This window comes from Coptis chinensis, chromosome 6, assembly GCF_015680905.1.
Source record: "Coptis chinensis isolate HL-2020 chromosome 6, ASM1568090v1, whole genome shotgun sequence".
NCBI classification, from domain to species: Eukaryota; Viridiplantae; Streptophyta; class Magnoliopsida; order Ranunculales; family Ranunculaceae; genus Coptis; species Coptis chinensis.
Genome location: NC_141461.1, coordinates 64,769,010 through 64,790,634, shown reverse-complemented (window position 1 = coordinate 64,790,634; position 21,625 = coordinate 64,769,010). Strand labels below are relative to the sequence as shown.

The following is a 21,625-nucleotide window of genomic DNA, read 5'->3' as shown; positions in this document are numbered from 1 at the left end:
TAAGGTTTAGGGTTTGACCGTCACAGTTTATAAAAGTACGTTCACCTGCATTTTAGTTTTTTTCTTTTCTTTTATTTTAAGTTTATTGCGTACTAGTTTATTTATATGTTGTTGTTGTAATGTAGGTGTATTAAAATGGCTATTGTTCATGACATTGCTGAAGGTTAGTAGTTTTTTTGTTTTGTTTTGTTTTTTTTGAGGCTTTGTTAATTAGTTCGTTTTTGTTAATTGTATAGCTATTGTTGGTGATATTACTCCTTGAGGATGGAGTACCGAAAAGAGGATTAAAAGAGTTCATGAATGGAAAGGGAAGCATTAGAACATATGTGCAAACTACTTGGTGGTGGTGTAAGAGGTATTGCTTTGTTATTACTCGCCATATTTCGAAAGAAAAAATAATGGAAACGTGTTGGGTAAGTATCCACGAGTGGTGTAAGTCGGACACACATTGTATGTGATATACTGATATACCTCCATTTTTTATATCATTATTTCGGACACATTTGTATGGATAATGGGATACACACACACCTATCCATATCAATGTAACTTAGTTTGTGTCTTGAGTCGTAAGACTGATTTTTAAGATTTGAAGAGTAGGTTGAAAAGCAACACATACATGACATTGGATATTCAAAACACGCCGACCACAAATGGAATGACTCTTTAGAAAAAAAAATCACTGTCAAGTTGACGGGAGAGTGTAGAAGAATAGTCCCCAGCTTATTTCTACTGCTTGGAGGAAGGAAACACATCATTTAATGAACAGTAGAGTGTTATCAATATATTTTGCACCGATGTGATTAATTTGCATGAAATTTTAATCACCATAAGGTTTGCATATGGGGCTTGGTTGGTAGGTTTGAATAGATACTATGTGGGTCATACATAATAATCATTCTGGATGTGATTAAGTGGATTAGACAGTACTGGCTTCTAGTTGTTATATATTTACCTACAACCTAGCGTAGGTGGACATGGAGCTCAGGTGCAATGTGTTGTTTTTCTTTTCTTTCTTTTCTTTGTGGTTAAGCAGAACTTTTGTTTTGAATAAAAGAAGAAAAATAAGTTTGACTAAGCTTGTATTTTGCTTGTTCAAGTGGAACTCTCTTTACAATTTTACATTCATATATTTTTAAGTTTGTGACTTCTAACTGATTGCAAAAAAGTTCAAAGATCTTATACATTGACGTCTGCATCCCTTGTAATTATCCTAATCAGAACTTCGACCGCTAGTTTGATTTTGTAAATAATCTATATGCAAATCAAGCGTACTCCTAGAGAGTGGAATTATATTCGGAATCCCGTATCTTTGTAGATTTCAAACTTTTCAGTCCTGTGTCAATTATTGATTGATAGTTGAAGTTTCTTTAGATTCTTATTTCTTGATCTAACTGTGTAGCAAAAGAAATTAGTGAGCTATGGATGGAGTATGAGGAGAATTCTTCTCCAGAAGCTAAGGTTGTTAAGGATTTTGACAAGGTATTGTTTTCTTTACCTACTCAGTGGGTTAAGTTAAACTTATCAAACAAGTAAATGAAAAATCAACGAGTTACTGTAGTTGAAGATTCTTCATGCTTTTTACAATATATAGATGCTTTCCTTTTCTATTGTTGGCTATTATAAATAAATTAAAGGTGAACGTTGGATTCTGTTGTAGCATCTGATATTCTGATATTAGAGTGATGTCTATAGATCAAGAAGAGCTGACAAAAAATTTAGCCTTATTTTTGCACTTGTAAATTTTATTCCGGTTGAAATACTAGCACTTGTCCTGATAAATTGTACAATATTGATATTGAGAGTCTTGTATCTAAACGAGTTTATATCTGAAGTGGACTATGTTTGGTGGCTGCAATTGTAGCTCTCTGTATTTATAGACTGACAATGACTTTTTTTGCTCCATTCAGGTGGAAATGATACTTCAAGCTTTAGAATACGAGAATGGTATGACTTCTATATTCTTATTGTTTTCCTATTGATATATGGATGATTTTTTATTTTATTATTATTATTATTAATTTTTATGGATGTACTGGCTATGACCTGTCTTATTTTTCTTTAAATATTTTCCTTAGAACTATGGAAGGAAATAAACACCTCTTCTGTTTCCATTGAGGGAGAATAATAGCTGGTCACGCTCCTTTATTAGTTTATTCTACATAATGTGTTAGTTTTACAAGCTAATCGGTTACCATGTTTCTAGTACCAGAGTAAAATATTCTTAGCCACAAATATGACAAAAACCTGAAAATTGTTTTACATTTGGGAAGTTACGGTATTTAACATGATACGAAGTTTATATTTATTACTAAGTGTATAGTGGTGGTTTCCATGCTTAAGACACTATCCATCAAACCCGACAGTGGAGAGAAATATCGGCACATGATGTGTGCCTCGGACATATATTTGAATCTTTTTCCTTGAGTGGCCTTGTGCCTTTGGCATGTCCGTCAAATGCCCACAGTGCCACACATGGGGAGCGATAGAGCAACTCACATTTTATCCACTCTCGATCTAAGCTGTAGATTCTTCCCTCTGCGATGAATGTGACTTAATCTACAACCAACAACTAAAGCCACTGAAGACATTGAGGGGGGCACTAAAGGGAATAACACTTTTACGTAAAAAGACACATCGACCCCTCGTTTCTCCTTGTCTAAAGTGACTGCATCGAATTTGGGACTAGTATAAAAACTGATTACAGAGATTCATTGATTGGATTTTAAATCGAGCTGCATTAAATTTATGGATTAGATATACATTGGGTACCCATTACGACTGCTACTGAGTAGAGATTGTCACTACTGATACAAGTAAAACTAAATTCCAAAATTTTGTTGCACCCAGAAATTGGTTTTCCAAGAACTAACTCCAAATCAGAGAAATCATGGCAAGTAAATCGTCATATTAAATGCGAAGAAAAAGAAATTGTTAACTGTTTTTTATGTAGATTTTATTGGCGGAAGCTTCAGTTTAACAATCTACACTTGAATTAAACAAACAAAAGACAACTCTTTTATTGAATCTCACAACTCATAAACATCAACACTCTAAAAACACAACTCTCTCAAACCCTAACCATAAGCCCTTATTTATACTAACCCTAAAAACAATAAACCAATAGTAACACGACATGTGTCACAAATAATAACTTCAAACAATTAAACTAGTGAACTCTCGACCCATTGGGCTTGGACTCAAACTGGGCGCAAGCCCATAATATTAGAAGAAAACAAGGGCGCACGCCCATGTCTTGGCTGCAACAACTTCAACGTCTTCATGCTTTGCATCAGTTTTTAAGGTCACTCTTCAAACAGGACCGGCCTTAGGCCTATGCAGTCTAAGCCCTTGCATTGGCCTTCCAAAGAAAAATCAAGATCAAGGCCCCCATTCAGCCTTAAAAAACCCACTATATTAAACAGATCCAGTACAAAAGCCCATATAATTAAACAGATAAAAGAAACAAAAAAGGTCCAATTGGGGAGTTTGCATTGGGCCTTTTGAAATTCAGGGCCGGCCCTATCTTCGAAGTACTCATGACCGTGGTAAGCAACTCATATAGAATACTACTTATAATGGAGACGAAGGAGATTAAAGTTTGGATGTAATTATGTAAACATTCATATAATGTGTGTTCAATTTCTGATATCTTAATGGTGGAAAGTTTGACTGCAACTTTAATGACTAATGATTTGAGGTCACAATTATATTGAATAAATTCTTATTTAACCAGTTGCTCAAGGTTATAATTAGCCTTTATTCCATTGAAAGTGTATCCTTCTTGCTCTTCCAATGGCGCTTTAGCAGCAACTAAGAGAAAGGGTCAGGGAATAAGTTGGATTTCATTATTCTATTTAATATTATAAGGACGGTATACTTTTTCTCATTCTAGAGCTGTCTTCTTTGTTGGTCCTCAATCATTTGTAGGCTAGGGTTATAGAGAATCCCAATTTTTGCATTCCTTGGTAGATTTAATTACTATGTGAGAGAGAAAATTGTGAAATGACCAAAAAGTCCCATCATTTAAGTAGTCACTAAGTTGCATCAGCACAATTAGTCACTAACCTCTTTGAATTCCCTTTGGTCTCAAGTCTCAACTTCCTATTTCCGAGGTTGTTGTTGTTGTCTTCAACGTCTCTTTCTAATATGCCATTTATACTGACAAATGGAAAAAGAAAAATATTTATGGCGTCTATGGCAAGAATCATATCAAAGTCTTGAAGGTTTTATTCATTCTATTATTATTTTTGAATGGGGATCTCTATGAGCGTTGCATTTTTTCTTTCTTTCTTTGTGCAGAGCAAGGAAAGGATTTGGACGAATTTTTCCAGTCAACTGCTGGTATGCATTCTTTCGTCTTCACTGCTATTGCTATTATGGTTACTCCATATTGTCAGAAGTGTATTGTAGCTAAAATAAATGGTGACTGTTGTGTACTTGTGTGACTCTCTCTTTGGTATACTTGGTGAAATATTTATTGATACACCTAAAGACGAGTATTTTCATCAAGTTGGCATGCATATTCCTTTAAAGAAGCAAATAGGTATTCAAATACTAAGAGATGCATTAAAGATGCATAGTTTCCCTGAAAAAGGAAATATGACAAAAAGTGAAAAGGTGATAGTTTCCCTGAAAAAATAAATATAACAAAAAATAAAAAGTGGAGGGACTTCTGTAGAATAGTTTAATATCATGAGTGCAATGGGGATTTCCCACATTTTGTAGAGTTGTGATGAAAAGTCAGGAGTTGTATTTGATCTAGTAATACCTGTCAAACACAAATCTGAATTAGTGGCTGAGGTAACTCCAAAAAAAAAAAACAAAAGACAAAGACAAGACCGTTTACCCACTTTTCCAAGAGGTAAAAATATTGGAACGACTTCTTCACGCGTCAACAATGGGTGTGGTTGTAGCCATTCTTCCTTTATATCCTTAAAGGATTTTCTTCAATCTCACACTCAGGCAGAACCTACAAAGCAAAGAAACTATAAGTCTGTAATCCTGAGGTGTTCTTACAAGAAAAGAAAATTATAATCTCAAGTCATTCTTATAAGAAGAGTAAGTTGTTATATGCTAATTGAAGTTACCCTTTTTGACCTCTTCCATTGCTATCTTCTTATTGTTTATTTCATACGGGTGTTCGGTGAAGGGGACAATTTGCCTCTTTTAAAAGAAGGAGGTGTCTTGAAGACATTTTTCTTGTAGGTGGACATATCAATTATCTCTATGCCATCCTCCTCCAACTTTCTTATTGTGTCTATCTCCAGTTTACCAAATAACCTAATCAGCCTTTCGACATAACACTAGTTCACAAAGCATCGGTCCGAAAGACTTTTTCATTTCTTTCAATTCTAGTTTGACAAGCCCCGTTTCTGATTGTAAAGAATTCACACATTCTGATGTTCGTACAGATTGTATCTGTAGCTAGTTACTTTAATACTTTGCTGTGCTCTGGGATATATAAAACAGAAGAACACCAATCAAGTTGTGCATTAGACATGCGAAAGAAAGAACTTGTTATATCGGCATATGCGAAAACTGAGTTGACAAGCAGATAACTCAATTTGCTAGACTAATGCCAAGAAAAATTGCATTTTGTTATTGTGTGGGTAGATGAGAGCACTTTGGGTTTTGACATTTTGTTATTGTGTATGCTTGGTTGACTGTGTTACAATTGTAATGCTTTTCTTATTTCCTTGCATTTACTTCAACCTACATTTGTTATTTCAATTTATCTCTATTTAGTATTTACCAAGCACCATAAAAGGAAAGACATGTGTTTCCTTGAATATTTATAACCGTAAAAGGGGACGAAAGCTACAGTAGTATTACTCTACTGTTTACACTATTTTCTTTCCATGGATATTACATTCTTAATCGGGTTTTCTGTTCGAACGTTCCTTCAAGTGGAAAAGTTTAGAAACACCCTCCTAACGTCTACCTTTCTTTCACAGTTCGTTATATGCTACTATGGTTCTTTATAGGGCATAATAATAACAACCATAATAATAATAATAATAATTAATACTACTAGTACAATAATAATTTTAATAATTTATAACTTATAATTTACCCTGTTATTAATAATAATAATTCTTTAAGAACCTCGTTATCTTATTGTTTCCGATTGCCTTATGGACATGTGGATCTGTACCTAGACCTGGAAGGCAGAGAGACAATGAATAAGACAGAGGATTTGGACTGAACTTTATTATTATTATTATTATTATTATTATGTTGTTGTTGTTGTTGTTGTGGTTGTTGTTGTTGTTGTTGTGGTTGTTGTTGTGGTTGTTGTTGTGCATACATACAACAACATTCTGCATAGTAGTTGGTATTGACACTTGACACTTGTTGTTGTGGTTGTTGTGGTTGTTGTTGTTGTGCATACATACAACAACATTCTGCATAGTAGTTGGTGTTGACACTTGACACTAAGTGTTGTTGTTGTTGTTGACACTTGACACCAAGTCTCCTTCTTGATCCCAACCTCACTTCTTTGGTTTGAGCACTTGAGTCAGTTGTAGCATTGTTATTGCATAACTTCCAGGCGTTGGCTGCGGTCTTGTGGTGGATGTAATCATTCCAAACATGCTTACCGATACACCATGTAATCGGATCAAAAGCAGAGTAGACATGCACACACCTTCCACATTTCTATTTATAACGTGTCAATGTTCGTTTGAAACATAGTTGGCAGATATACTTCAGATTTCTTAAGTTATTATATGATAGGAAGAACCATTCTTTTTCCTTTCAGCTCACAGTCCCAGATTTGTAAAATTAAGTGTTTGATGAAAATTTAGCAGTTTTTGAAGCAGGAGTTGCGCTGATCTGCTATTGTGTTATGACTGCAGGGAAATTCCAGACTGATGTGGGCAAAGCTTGGGCTTTAGAAATAGCATCAAGAAGGAGCAAGAAAAATTAGATTCAAACACCTGCAATTGTTGTCTAGCTAGGACTTTTCTTTTCTCTGTTTATATGTTTCCTTTTCCATGTTTCATCTTTTTTGCCTTTTAGCTCCATGCTGTGTTACTTTTGGATTTTATATACTGAAATCTTCTGATTAGTTGGAATTGAATTAGCAATTTATTATCTTCTTTGGGTGGCTCTGTTGCTTAAGACAAAGTAGTCACAGAATGCATTGCTTTCGGAACTCCACTGCACCATCCCAGGTTTCAAATCAAGAGTTTACAAAAAATGAGTGTTTCGTCTCGAAGTATATTGCTTAAAGTAAATTACAAAATGCACTTTGTGATGTAGACCTTCTAATAAAAATAGACTAAATCATAACAGAGCTATGCATAAACAACCCTTCAAAGACCTGCACTCATTTCGCTGCCTGGATGTTCAGATGCATAGTTCACCTTGTTGGACAAATGCATTAGATATATATTTTGCAATATGCCTTACTTTTTTAAAATACACGGAGAAGCTATTAAGGACATGGTTCAAATAAAGGTTGGCCGAACTATAAAAGCTTATTTTTTGGGTGATCTTGGACATACCCAACAAAACACTCCCGTACCCCAAATTTAAAATAAATAAATAAAATGACTTTAGACACATTTAGCTTCCTAAATTACCCTTCTTTTTCATTGGGCGTACCCAAAATACTTATTGACCAAACAATTTACCACTATATATTGACGAGTAAAAACATAATATTACACCAAACCAAATATATGAAAGCAAAAGGAAAACATAAGAACAGTATAGTGCTAAATATTGTTCTTCATCTTCTACAATCATCTTCGTCATCAAATGATTCAAATCCATGTCAAGGATTTAAGAAGTAGGCTTACATAAAAAAAAATTGGCAGAGAATTTAGTTGGGCTTTAGCTTCAGACTGCGACATTCATGCCCAAATTCTTAATGAACGATGCTGAAGATTGAAGATCGACGCAGATTACTGAATGAACAACTCGACGGCTCACACCAGTCACACATATGTACGTAGTTGAGACTTCAGACTTGAGAGCCTGAGCTAACTGGATAGGCCTTATTACTGTTTGTTTGAAATAAGGGTCATTGAATTTTAGAGTTTCAAAGATCTCTTTTAAATTTTTATCAGCAACTTTCATGGATCTTGATCACTTAAATACTTGCATGTGACTGCCTTTTGTAATTTAGTGCCTCATTAAGACTCTCTGTCTCCTCACTACGGGAAAACGCATGCCTACACGGCTACACCCTTTTCTGATACTCTAAACTCTAATCAGAAATTAAGTACAGTATAAGTGCTGCTTAAATTTCTTACTTGTGTTGTGGCTCGTCAGCTTGTGGCCGTGCGGAGCTTTCGTTCCTCGGAAACTCCCTAAATGTTCTTTCACTTTAAGACCTAAAGTCGGTAACCATAAAAAAAAAAAATCGATCTTTCCATAGGCCTCCATGTCCAATTGTCTATTTTTAAAGGTGGCAATCAGTGCTTCAACCAACAATACTTGGCAAAAGCGATACCCTAAAAACAATCAAATACTTCCAAACACTTAGTAAGATATCAGAATATCATCTCCACAAACTTATACATCACTTGCCTAAAAACCTCCAACATTTTGACACCACTGCAAACTCCTTATTACAACAAAAACTGGAAATCCCAGAGCTTTTTAAGGCAGATGAAAACTCAACATATTGAACTTTAAATAAATGCACAAGGGAGCACATTACCAAGTGGGAAAAACTGAGAATTTTATTAATGGAACTGTAAAGATGAAGCAACAATATTAATATGGTCATCCTCCCCTGACTAACCCAACCAATGCGGTACCCCCATACCAACCACCTCACGACTTCAATATTTGGTGTATATATCTTATATTTACAATCTCTTCTACCAGCCATCTATCCTCTATCTCTCGTAAATACAGACACACAACTGCAGCCATTATAATTGTACATCTTCTCAATGAGAAAGGTGGTATACAATAATGAGCCCAATCTATGGACAAGATAAACAAAACTGAAGGAGAATGGCTGGAGAGTATAAATGTTTTGAACCCAGAGAGACCATCAAAATGGAAAGAATAAATAAAAACTGCAAAAGAAACTAAGATGTCTCGCTGGGTTTTGCTTGCTCTGGGCTCTATGATATTATTATATAGTCGATTATGGGAGGACAACTTTTATCATTGTATGAATGTTTGTGTATGATCTATGGCCTTTCATGAACGTCCCCTTTGGTTGAGAGGTGGGGCAGTGTAAAGATGGCACTGCAATGCCTAGAGACTGCTTCCCTAAAGACTGTAATGCCTCACTGAGTTCTCCAACACCTGACGACTTGCTCAATTTGTCAGGTCTATAATGCACTTATGCACCTGAAAAACAAAAGTAACTCAAACATCCCCTCCAGAAGGATTTCTAGTATATACAGGCGACATGATATTTTTAAGCGCTATTAATACTACCTAACTGCGAGGGCAAGGCAGGCAAAAGACAATTAAGCCAAGACTATAGGAGATGTAAAAGATCGTTATGATATATAAACCTCATCATGCATGATGTTGAGTGAGGGACCAAATGACCAATTTATACGCATGATGCTATGGCTGCTTTTCGACAAGAAAATCCATAATCATACTGAAGACTGAAGAAGACATCAAGCCTATGAATTCATTTTCTACCATAATATACAAACGATGTTCCCTGACAAGAAAATTTACAATCTAGTTAGTGGTGCTACAACTTGATCCATTTAACCTCAAGTTGATCTAGCTTGAAAATGAGGAGTCGATCAGTGAGGTGATACAATGATTCACATACAAAGTCCCTCACTCTTTTTATTAGTAGCAAGTCAACAGTGTTGATTTCTCATAGTAAATAAAACTGAAAACAGAGATTGTTCAAGAATCAATTCATACCACCGGTATCTTGCTTTGATGTCTATCAATAGAGTTTCTCAATGTCACCAGCTCTTTTTCCAACGCGGTCTATATAAGAAAATACATATTCAAGTTGCAAGAGGGTATATCCTAAAAACCTACGCCATGAAAGCAGGCTCGTCACAACTTACAATGTACTCTGTACTTGGATTTTCCATGTCATTGTTAAAACTCTACCTTTCTGGACCATCTTGCAAAAGATGTGCACATTTTTCATCTAAACAAGTATCCTCAATAACACCTAAAAAGCTTTGTCTGATATCGCAAAACTTAAAGATAACCTGAAATTGAGCAATGATTAATTCATATGAACAAACGGCAGAAAAGATTTGAATAAATCGAATCCAAGTGTTGAAACCATGGGCAGCAGGAAGAAATAAAGAAGAGGAGATATTGATTCATTTGCTTTGAATTAACTATGTACAATAGAAATTTAAAACAGTATAACAAACTAACCACTCATTCTTGGCTGTGCGGAGTCATTTCCTTTGGTTTGTGAATAAACATATATGATTTAGTCCTAGTAATTTATGATTCAGGAATACCTTTCTCCAAAGCCAATTCATTCCGAGTTATAGCCACTGAAGTTCTTCCGACATAAAGGCATAGTTTGTTGCTATAGCCACTGTGTTTGCAAGGCCAAATATATATATATATATATATATATATATATATATATATATATATATATATATATATATATATATATATATATATATATATATATATATATATATTTTTATTTTTTTTTTTCACCTGAGAAGATAGACCGGGGGGAAGAAGATAGGCATAAAGAAACTTTCCCTAACAAAAATGGAAAAACGGGTACCAAAACATGCATGTGTTATTTTTTGTTTTCATTTTTTTTTATCCTATGTTCCTATTGAAAATACTCCAAATTTATTTGGAATATATTATTGAATTTAGACAGTTATTGGGGTATGACAAAAATTTATGTTAGTTATGGGTACGGAAGTGTTTTGTTCACTACGAATGGCACATCTTTAAAGATTAGGCACATAAATAAATGGGCAAATTGAGCTGAGTGATTCAACTATTCCAGTGCCCTCGTAACGGATTGGAGAATGAGTAATGTGCCCTCGTAACGGATTGGAGAAAGAGTAATGCTAGCGAGCTATATTTCAATTTGTCGGTGATCTTTATCAAAAAACAGATAAATATAATTCAAACAATTTATCGAGGCTAATCTGCTAGACTACTCCAAATTATGTTGTCTCAAATTAGATCATCAAATCAAAATATGTTTAAAATTGGAGATATCATCCATGCAGTTCAATACTTGACATCAATTTGTCGAGGTGTTATCAGAGACTAGCACGTAGTCCACTTTTCTCTTTGCTAGTCCACCTTGTTTGAAGGGTTTACAGACTAGGTTATCTTAAAAAAACAAAGAAGGGTTTACGGACTAGATCCCAGCTAAGTTGTCATTTTTCATGCCTCATAGATGCCTTATAAGAGTTTGGGTTACATAACATCGGGCAGGAATATGGAGCTGATAGTACAAAATTTACTAGGGTGGGTAAGGGGCTATTTGTTTATTTGGGTTAAGTTATAAGAGAGTCTTATAATAGCATTCCCAATGCAAGTCAATTTTCCCCCCTCTTATCAAATCCACGTAGGCAGTTTCCCCCCCTCTTATTACTGTTTTGGTGAAAAGCAAGGTGAAACTGCCCAATACAAAGGTGAATATTAATCTCAGACGAGATGTTAGATTCCGTCTAGACGTAAAAATCGAAAAAACACTCCAGACGAAATTAAACATCCCGTCTATAATTAAAAAAAAAAACTGAAAAAAAGTTGAAAAATCATTCGAGACGGAATGTTTCATTCCGTCCGGAAAAAAAAAACACACGAGACGTAATCCAACATCCCGTCTGAAGTTCACAAGTCAGCCACTATCTCGGTTGAAAATTTCGCCCTGGGAATGACTTCGGAAAATAGTCACCATCTTTTTCACTTCTACATTGGGCACTGGTTTTGAACCAAAAGGTGGTGAAAATTTTCACATTCCCCTCTTTTTCACCTGCATTGGGAATGCTCTAAGATGTCTTATAAAGTAGTTTATTTTTCATTTTAAATTCTTCTTGTAAGCACTTGTAAAAATAGAAAAAACAAATATACAACATCTTATAGATGGTTATTTAACAAATATAATCCTGCCCTTTACATCCCATTTTATTTTATTTTATTTTTTTCCGATAATCTCATCCCATTTAATTTGAATAGATTAATTCGAAACATACGTATAATTTGATTTTTGGTTTCAAATCAATTTTGTCAAATTAAAATATCAATTTTAGAAAAGGTGGTGGTGGTGGTGATAGTGGTCTTAATAACACGGTGGTGGTGATGGTGATGATAGTGGAGGTGATAGAATTGGTCTTAATAGCATGATGGTGGTGGTGGCGGTCTTAATAGTACGGTGGTGGTGGTGATGATGGTAGCAGCGGCTAGGGCAATGGAGTTATTTGGAGAAAAAGATAGTGAAAAGGGAAGAAAAGAAAAATGAGGCTAAAGGGTATATAGGCCGGAGTGTTTGGGAGTGTTTGAGTAATTTTATAAGTTATAAGACTTATAGAATTGAAGCATATCCAATGATACTTATAAAATTGGAGTCTCTTCTCACACATTTCTACTAGAATGATTTTTATAAGAGGCAAAAAAACAAGAGCATGTCTTCAGTGCGCGTGATGTATGGCTACGCACAATTCCTGACCACATATTTTCCAACCCGTAACCGGTAGCCGAAGTGCCCACCTAAGGGTAGCGTTGGCATTTCACATATTTTCATTCATCCCCAATTTATCGTATTTTCTATTCTTCTCAATTAGATTAGATTGCGCGCCCAAATCTTTACCCCTTTCACCTCTTCTTAAATTCATGGTCAATCATTTACTTCTTTCACTCTCTAAAGTTTACAGCAAGAAAGTAGAGCAAAAAAGAGTGACAACAACCAACAACACTACACGGCTTGAATACGTTCGAACATTGAGGTTAGTTTATCATCCAATCACTGAAGTCGATTTAATCTTTCCTCTTCTCTTTAAGGTACATTAGAATTTTTCATATTTAGGTCGTTTGTACTAAAAAAAAGTTTTCTTTATTTAGGTAGGCTCCTATGACAAATCGAATAAGGCTCGATGATGACGAAGAGTTTCTTAGAAGTCTATGTTTTGAAAGTTTTGGGTATGATGAAAGTGATTTCTCGGATGTGGAATCAACTGTTTCCCCGATGGAGAATGAAAATATTTTACAAGATAGTGATAGCGATCTTTGAAGAGTCCGATACATATAGGGCTTATATAGAAGACAAAGCAACATTTTTTTATCTATGCAGTTCAAGACCTCGGACGAGGCCTACACTATTTATAATGAGTATGCCAAATCGGTTGGTTAGCCGGTGTTCGTAAGGATGTTTATAGAATTCATCCAAATGGAGTTGCTATTAAGCGGAGATTTGTGTGTTCATCCCAAGGTCAACAACATGCGAGATAAACTCCAATCGATGACACCCAAAAGAACACCCGCATGGCCACTAGGTTCAATTGTAAAGCCTGCATTGTTGTTGTTTTGATTCAAGCAAAGTTTTGATGTGAAAGAGTTTATTGGGGAACACACACATCCACTTTGCACGGTATCCGAAGTTCAATGTTTCTTCGGTCACATAGAAATGTGAGTCGAGAAGCGTTGGAATTTGCTACGATGCCTAAATGATGTCGGTGTTCGTGAAATGCCAAGTGATGGGTCACTATGCACATATATTTGGAGGTTTCCTTAATGTTGGTTTTACAAAAAGACTTGTATAACAAAATGGGAAAAGAGAGGAGAAGTCATCAGATTGATGGCGACGCCAACACACACTCGCTTGCCAAGTTAGAGGACAAGGTGAAGTTAGATCCTTTATTTCATTACAACTATGAGTTAAATGCGAGTGGGCAGTTATCGGACTGTTTTGGGCGGATTCCACCTCCGCTGGATTTCTGTAGCTTTGGTGATGTGTTGTTGTTTGATTCAACGTCACAGAGCAATCGATTACCGGATGCCGATCGTTGTGTTTCTTTGGAATCAACAACCACCTACGGACTATAGTTTTGGTTTTGCTCGATCATAAGTGAGTGCGGCGACACTTATAAGTGGGTATTGAAATCATTTATTGACGAATGTGTGGTGAACACTCTAAAATCAGTCATTACCGATGGTGATGCGGCCGATTCGTAAAGCTTTGAAATCTATTCTTCAGATTCAAAACACCACCGGTGCTCTTGGCACGTATTGAAAAATTGCATCACCAATGTCAAAATCCACGGATTTGCCTTGAGTTCATTTCTATTATGTTTATGAAATGTTCTCGGGGAGAGTTCAAGAAAGGTGGAGACAGCTAGTGGAAAAATAAGTGGGTTAGTCATAACAAATGGGTGATGAAGGTACGTAAGAAAACGGGCGAGGTGGCGGGCAGAATCGTATCTTCATGGTGAGTTCTTTGGCGGTTGCAGAAGCAACCAACGTTCATGAAGTCTATTAACTCGTTATAAGACATCATGTTAAGCCCGGGATCGCGGCTGTTTGAGCTATTTGGGAAAATGGAATTGGTAGTTGCAAATATCCGTCACCGAGCACGAAGAAGAGGTAAGGATCGCAACGACGAAGCCTTTCATTGGTAGCCACTTGATTGAATATGCAAAGCGGCGCAGAATCCATCTATACTCGAAGCTGCTTTTCTTGCTTTTATGAAGCGATTCTGGGGAGGAATCGATGTACAACGTAGAAGATAAAGCGTGATGTGGGTGACAATATTCGTGTATACACCATCAGCCCGCCATCATCTGAATAGGCAAAAAGACGAGTGTGGAATACAACCTTTTAGAGCGGGATGCTAGATGTTCATGTGGGCTATTTCGCCGTCGTTTGGATTTCCATGTAGACATATCATTTCAGTTTACAAACACGAGGACCTTCGTGAAATACCCCAGATGTTTTTAAGGAGATGGACACGAAGTTGCTAAATCTGTCATTCCAAATAACGATCCAAGTTTTTCTTCGCAGTCGCTTCCATTATTCGTCCACGGTTGAGCTTATAGGGAAATGCAAGAAGATATGTTTGTGGGCCTCTCAAAACGACAAAAAAAAAATTGAAGTTTTTAAATCCATGTTATCATCTTTTTCTAGAGCTTCAAGGCAGTCCACAAGTTCCCTTTGAAATGCCTTATATTCCACCGAAAAGTGGTACAATGGATGACATTCCGTCTTCTAAAAACCGCCGAGGTAGAGATGCCTTTCACCCCACCTAAAACCGCCCATCGTCCATTTGTTAATGATCCACCACACATAAAATCGAAGGGTAGGCCGCATAAACGTAGTAGATTGAAAGGTCGAATGAGACAAAAAAAGAAGTGTGGCCATTTGTGGTATCGTCGGGCACACAAGGCCCACATGTCCACTTTTGCATCCAAACGATGGGGGTAAGTTTCTTATACCGTTGCCATATTTCACTTGTCTGTTAACATTAAATAGTTACAAAAGTTTGTTGATTCTGATTTGTATTCGTCAATATCTTTCTTGTGGTGCACTGTTTTATAGGTCCAAGTGCTAAGCGCAACTATGTCGAGCGTGCTGCAGGAGTTGCCGATGTGAATGAGGATGATGACGGGTTAAATAGAGATACTGGATGTAAGTGATAATTTTGCGCGTTATCTTCTTTTTATAAACGCAAGAAAATGTTTCTTGTTTGTTATTTTCATGGGGTTCAAAGTAATGTTGCTTGTTTGGTGGGCGTAGTGGAAGTTGGTAATGAAGCAGGAGGATCTCGAAAGACCAAACATTGTAGCAAGTGTCGATCTACGGAGCACACAAAGTGTAGGTGTCCTGATTTGGAAGGTATGACACAATTTTTACCGACGTAATTTTTCTAGTAGGGAGTAAACAAAACTTAGATTGTACCATTAGAGTGACTATTTTTCTCCTGTTGAACTTATAGCGTTTCCCGTGGATGAGGTTGGGAGGAAGGTTTCAGGGAAATTCAATGTTGGAAAGTTTTATAGTGACGACAGGAGAGTCTTTTTCCGTATTACGGATGGTTGACGTTAGGAAAGAGGAGTACAATGCTGCTAAGCTTTAGAGCAGTTGTTGCTAATCTTCTAACAAGATTTTTGTAATATCGCACAATGGTGAAGATTTCAAGATTGGCTTCTAAATTATTTTGTAGCGGTATCTATGGTGTTATTTTCTTATTTTCTTTGGTTTAATCAATGAAATAGAGCAATATTCTATATGCTATATTGACAAGCATTGTTTGTATATTATGTTGTTTCTTATTGTTGGGATGTTGGGGTTGTCCCTCACCATGAGACAAGACCATCAGCAGACATATGTCAGTTCATAAATGGATCTGTTCGTTCTTACAGCGCCGAACAGAGGAATATGCCATAAACAGTAACATAACATTCTGGTATGACAAATATAGTGTCATATCTATCTGTGATTGTAGTATACTACCAAACGTAATATATACTATAAAAAGTGACATAACATTCGAGTATGACATATATAGTGTCATATCTATCAGTGAGTATCTAAAATTATATGACAGAACTCCTAGGAGGTCGGAAGATCTAAAATTATTGTGAATATACATGCTGGTTCCTCCTCGTATGATGAGGACTTGCCTGATTAGTACTAATTACAGTAATGAGATTAAGAAACCAATTCTTGATTGTAATGCGTGGGGAGAAAGGGACTATGAACATCTCATTATTCATAGCTACCGAACTATGAACAATTCTACTTTCCGGTATGTTTCTGTATACTGTACGTACTACGAACAATCAATGTTCATAGTCATGAGCTATGAATATTCTTTGTTCATACCACAATTCGACTATGAACAATGATTGTTCATAGTTCGGTAGCTATGAACAGTGATTGTTCATAGTTCGGTAGCTATGAACACTCAATGCTATGAACAATGAGTGTTGAGCTATGAACAATGAGTGTTCATACCACAATTGACTATGAACAATGATTGTTCATAGTCATGAGCTATGAACATTCTTTGTTCATACCACAATTGGACTATGAACATAACAGAAGGTTGGAGCGCTTGCAGAGGAATATGTTATATGTTAACATAACATTCTAGTATGACAAATATAGTGTTATATCTATCTCGTGATTCTTATGATATACTACCAAAGCTAATATATTATAAAACTGACATAACATTCGAGTATGACATATATAGTGTCATATCTATCAGCGATTCACATAACATTTGAGTATGACATATAGTATCATATATATCAGTGATTATAGAACTAGCATATATTATAAAAAGTAACATAATATTAGAACTAGCATATATTATAAAAACTCATACTAGCATATATTATAAAAAGTAACATAATATTCGAGTATGACATATATCTAATTGTGATTGCTACGCTTATGAGACCCAACGTATAAAACTCTTATTGACACAGCTTATTAAAAGTAACATAACATTTGAGTATGACATATAGTCATATATATCAGTGATTGTATAAAACTCTTATTGACATACTACTACCAAACGTATAAAACTCTTATTGACATACTATCCTCTTAAACAATTGTTTTATTGTACTATCCATAAAGTATGATATACTTTCTGTTTATAGAACATGAGTACGATATACCATAAAGTATGATATACTACATCCTATATGACATTTTTTATAACATATATCCATGCTTTTTACAATGCAATACCGGGTAGTAGGTCACGTACTCTGTACTCTATGAAATATTAACTTATAAGTAATACTCGTCACACCCCGATTGTCTCTCTACACACGGCAAATTTATTCCAAAAAAAACTGGTGCTGCTCTCTCCACACCCCATTTTTTGTTAATATGACCATTATAACCTTAAATAACTCTCAACTCTCTCCACACCCCATTTTTTTGTTAATATGACCATTATAACCTTAAATAACTCTCTCCACACCCCATTGTAATTCAAACGAGCTCTTCACCGTACTTACTACTCCACGAACACTCCTACCACTCATGCTCTCTGAAATTTCTCCCCCTCCCTCTGTTGTTCTCTTAGGTTAGTCTTGAGTCACCCACAAAATTGTTGTTATTCCCACCAAATTTTCACTTTAAGAATGGACTCATGTGCTGGAAGCAACGTTCAAGATAAATTCTCCCGCCAAAATCAAAATGATAACTTTGATTAGTGTTAAAAGTGACATGGAGTCAGCTTTAACACTACTGCAATCAAATTATTATTCCGATGATGAACTTTACAACAATGTTGAAATTAGCTATCCCGATATGATCGAATCATTTACAACAATTGAGGTAATAATGTAATTTGAAAGCTTGTATTTTTTATTTATTTTATCAATAACTTAGCAAAAAACAATTTTCGTCAATAGTATCTAAGATCAAGGGTTTACGCAAGTCTTCGAAGATCGTCACTCGTTGATCCATTGGTGTTCGACAGTTGGTATGACTGTTGGAGTTGTGGTTGTGATATCAAGGTCTAATAATTCGGGACTTGGGCGAAGACCTAGAGTTTTCTTGAGTTGCGAAAGGAGTGGAAAATTTAGACCATCCGTAAAGCCGAAAATATTGAACAAAAAAACCAAAGAATATAGGAATCCAGTTCGAAGAAATGTGGTTGTCCATTTGTGTTGAAAGGGGAATTACGAAACGAAGGTGGATGGATACTGAGTGTTATGTGTGGAACTCATAATCATACTATTGGGGAGCATCTTATAGGTCGTGCATTCGTCGGAAGGTTAAAAGCTGAAGAAAAATTGATTGTTCAGGATTTGTCTTTGAGTGGTGTTAAACCGCGTGAAATTTTACCCCTCTTGAAACAGAGAGATGACAATAATTTGTCAAACAAAAGCACTTTATACAATTATCGTCACAAGAATCAGTTGGTTCGGTTGAGTGGAAGAAACCAAATGCAAGAATTTCTAAGAAATTTAGAAGAATTTGGGTACACAGAGTTTCATAGGGATAATCCAGTAACAGGTGAATGTAGAGATTTGTTGTTTGCACATCCCCAATCAATTCATTTGGCAAAGTGTTTTCCCGAGGTCATTGTCATGGATTGCACGTACAAGACGAATGTCTTCAAGATGCCATTGTTTGAAGTTGTTGGGTTCACATCCACGATGAAGACATTCATAGTCCATACTGTACGTACTACGAACAATCAATGTTCATATAGTCATGAGCTATGAATATTCTTTGTTCATACCACAATTCGACTATGAACAATGATTGTTCATAGTTCTGTAGCTATGAACACTCAATGCTATGAACAATGAGTGTTGAGCTATGAACAATGAGTGTTCATACCACAACTGACTATTAACAATCTATGAACAATGATTGTTCATAGTCATGAGCTATGAACATTCTTTGTTCATACCACAATTGGACTATGGACATAACAGAAGGTTGGAGCGCTTGCAGAGGAATATGTCATATGTTAACAGAACATTCTAGTATGACCAATATAGTGTTATATTTATTTGTGATTCTTATGATATACTACCAAACGAATATATTATAAAAACTGACATAACATTCGAGTATGACATATATAGTGTCATATCTATCAGCGATTCTAGCGCTAATAATACTACCAAAAGTATAAAACTCTTATTAGCATATATAATAAATAGTGACATAACATTTGAGTATGATATATATAGCCTATATGACATTTTTTATAACATATATCCATGTTTTTTACAATACAATACCGGTAGGTCACGCGTACTCTGTGACTCTATGAAATATTAACTTATGAGTAATACTTCGTCACACCCGATTGTCTCTCTACACGGCAAGTTTATTCCAAAAAAAATGTGGCTGTCCATTTGTGTTGAAAGGGAATTACTGAAACAACGAAGGTGGATGGATCTCGAAAGTGTTATGTGTGGAACTCATAATCATACTATTGGGAAGCATCTTATATAGGTGGCAAAGACATCGGGAGGAACATCGAGACAAAGGCCAAAAACATTTGAGAAATTTTTTGAGTATGAACAATTTATGTTTATGTTCAAACAAGTGATAACAAACTCGTCTTGAAGTTGAGTACTTGGAACACCTACGTTGTTTTAAACTTGAGTACGGAGATTATTATGGTGTTGTGGAATACATAGAAGACCAGTGGCTTTCAAAGTACAAATAAAGGTTTGTCTCGGCTTGGATAGATCCCCATATGCATTTTGGTACTTCGAGCAGTAACCGAATTGAAAGTATGCATTCCTCTTTGAAGAGGCATTTGCGTTCTAGCAATAATGGTAACTTCTGCCGAAACTTTAATTTGATTAATAATCTCCTGACAAACCAAGTGACAGAAATTGAAAGTTCTTTTAATAGGAGCTTGAATCTCTGGGATCATCGTTACAAACAAAACACATATGTGCAACTTAGAGGGTACATTTCTAGAGATGCATTGGATTTGATAGCAAAAGAGCTAATAAGGTCTGTTAGAGTTGGGACAGATGAAATTCGTTGTCGTTGTGTTTACAAGAGTATGTATGGGCTTCCTTGCGGCGCATGAGTTATGTGAAATTGTTCTAATTGGTAGGGGAAGCATCCCCTTATCTTTGACACACCCTAGGTGGAGACAAAGCTTAGTAGCACTCCGATTGATCTTCCTAATGGGTCCTTTGATATTCAGCCCGAGCTTGCCTGATTCGGAAGAAGTTTTTACCGCTCTCGGATGAACAAAAGGTTTTGATGCTGAAAAAGTGTGTAGAACTAGGTGATCCAAAGGCAACTTTCAGGAGAGCCTCGGTCAACACCAATGTGAGGGTAGGCCCCACGGAATAAAAATTGGTGTGAAGACTTGTAAAGATAAAAGGGACACAAAAGAGAGAGCCTGACTTTCGAGTATGCACAAACAGTTGAGGAACAAATTGTAACTCAAGAAAGCAAGAATAGTAAAGCCAAGAAGTTGGTACCATGCAAAAGAAAACCAAGAAGAACTCATATTCAAGTGTTTGTAGATTTACCTCAAATCGGGTCTAAATGGGATGATGGGCTACGTGACTTAAATCCATTGATACGAGACTTCATTGTGGATTGGCAAGATGTTGAACCGAATGGACATTGTGGATTTAGCGCGATTGCACGATGCTTAGGGTCTAATGGAAGTGATGCATGGATTCTTGTGGAGGGCTCTTATGTTGACAGAGTTGATTTCCCATGAGGCAGATTATACTTCAATGATGGGTGGAGAAGAACGAAAAAAGCGATCAAGACAAATCTACGATGTACAGTTCCATATCGATGAACCCCAAAGAATGGTTTGAACTTCCTTCAATGGGATTTTTAGCCGCTAATACTTTTCGGTGTGTCCTTGTCGTCATTGGAGAGAAAGAATGTATGTCATACTTTCCTTTGTGGACTGCTCTTGATCCACTTCGTGTCGGATAAGCGGCAATAGGCCACATTGGAGGAGGCACATTTTGTGAAACTCGTGCTTGAAGATGATAGTCCTATTCCGCCACTTGCTCCAGGGTGGGAGTCATTTGCATGGACAGAAGCTTGGGATTGGGCAACTATAATGGAACCAAGGATCGTGAAGTGGTATAAAAGGGTTCCAAAAAATGTTATGGATTTAGACCTTTCGTTTGGCTTTAATATCTATTTTGTGTATGTGTATATACTGTCATAAATTGCAGAATGTATTAGAATATGTCAG

General features: G+C 36.1%; 1 protein-coding gene across 2 annotated transcripts; it reads left to right on the top strand.

Moving 5' to 3' along the window:
• Positions 1–286: 286 nt before the first annotated feature.
• On the top strand, positions 287–7,514 carry LOC147493954 (uncharacterized). 2 transcript variants are annotated; one of them, XM_086565869.1, is made up of 6 exons: positions 287–355; positions 1,403–1,482; positions 1,911–1,947; positions 4,303–4,344; positions 6,861–6,932; positions 7,286–7,514. In XM_086565869.1, the coding sequence occupies exons 1-5, from the start codon at positions 301–303 to the stop codon at positions 6,929–6,931; spliced, it is 285 nt and encodes a 94-aa protein (XP_086421995.1). In that variant the 5' UTR covers positions 287–300; the 3' UTR covers position 6,932; positions 7,286–7,514. The 2 variants fall into 2 exon arrangements, with proteins under 2 accessions (XP_086421995.1, XP_086421994.1); XM_086565868.1 differs by lacking the exon at positions 7,286–7,514 and having other exon boundaries at positions 6,861–7,100.
• Positions 7,515–21,625: the final 14,111 nt, after the last annotated feature.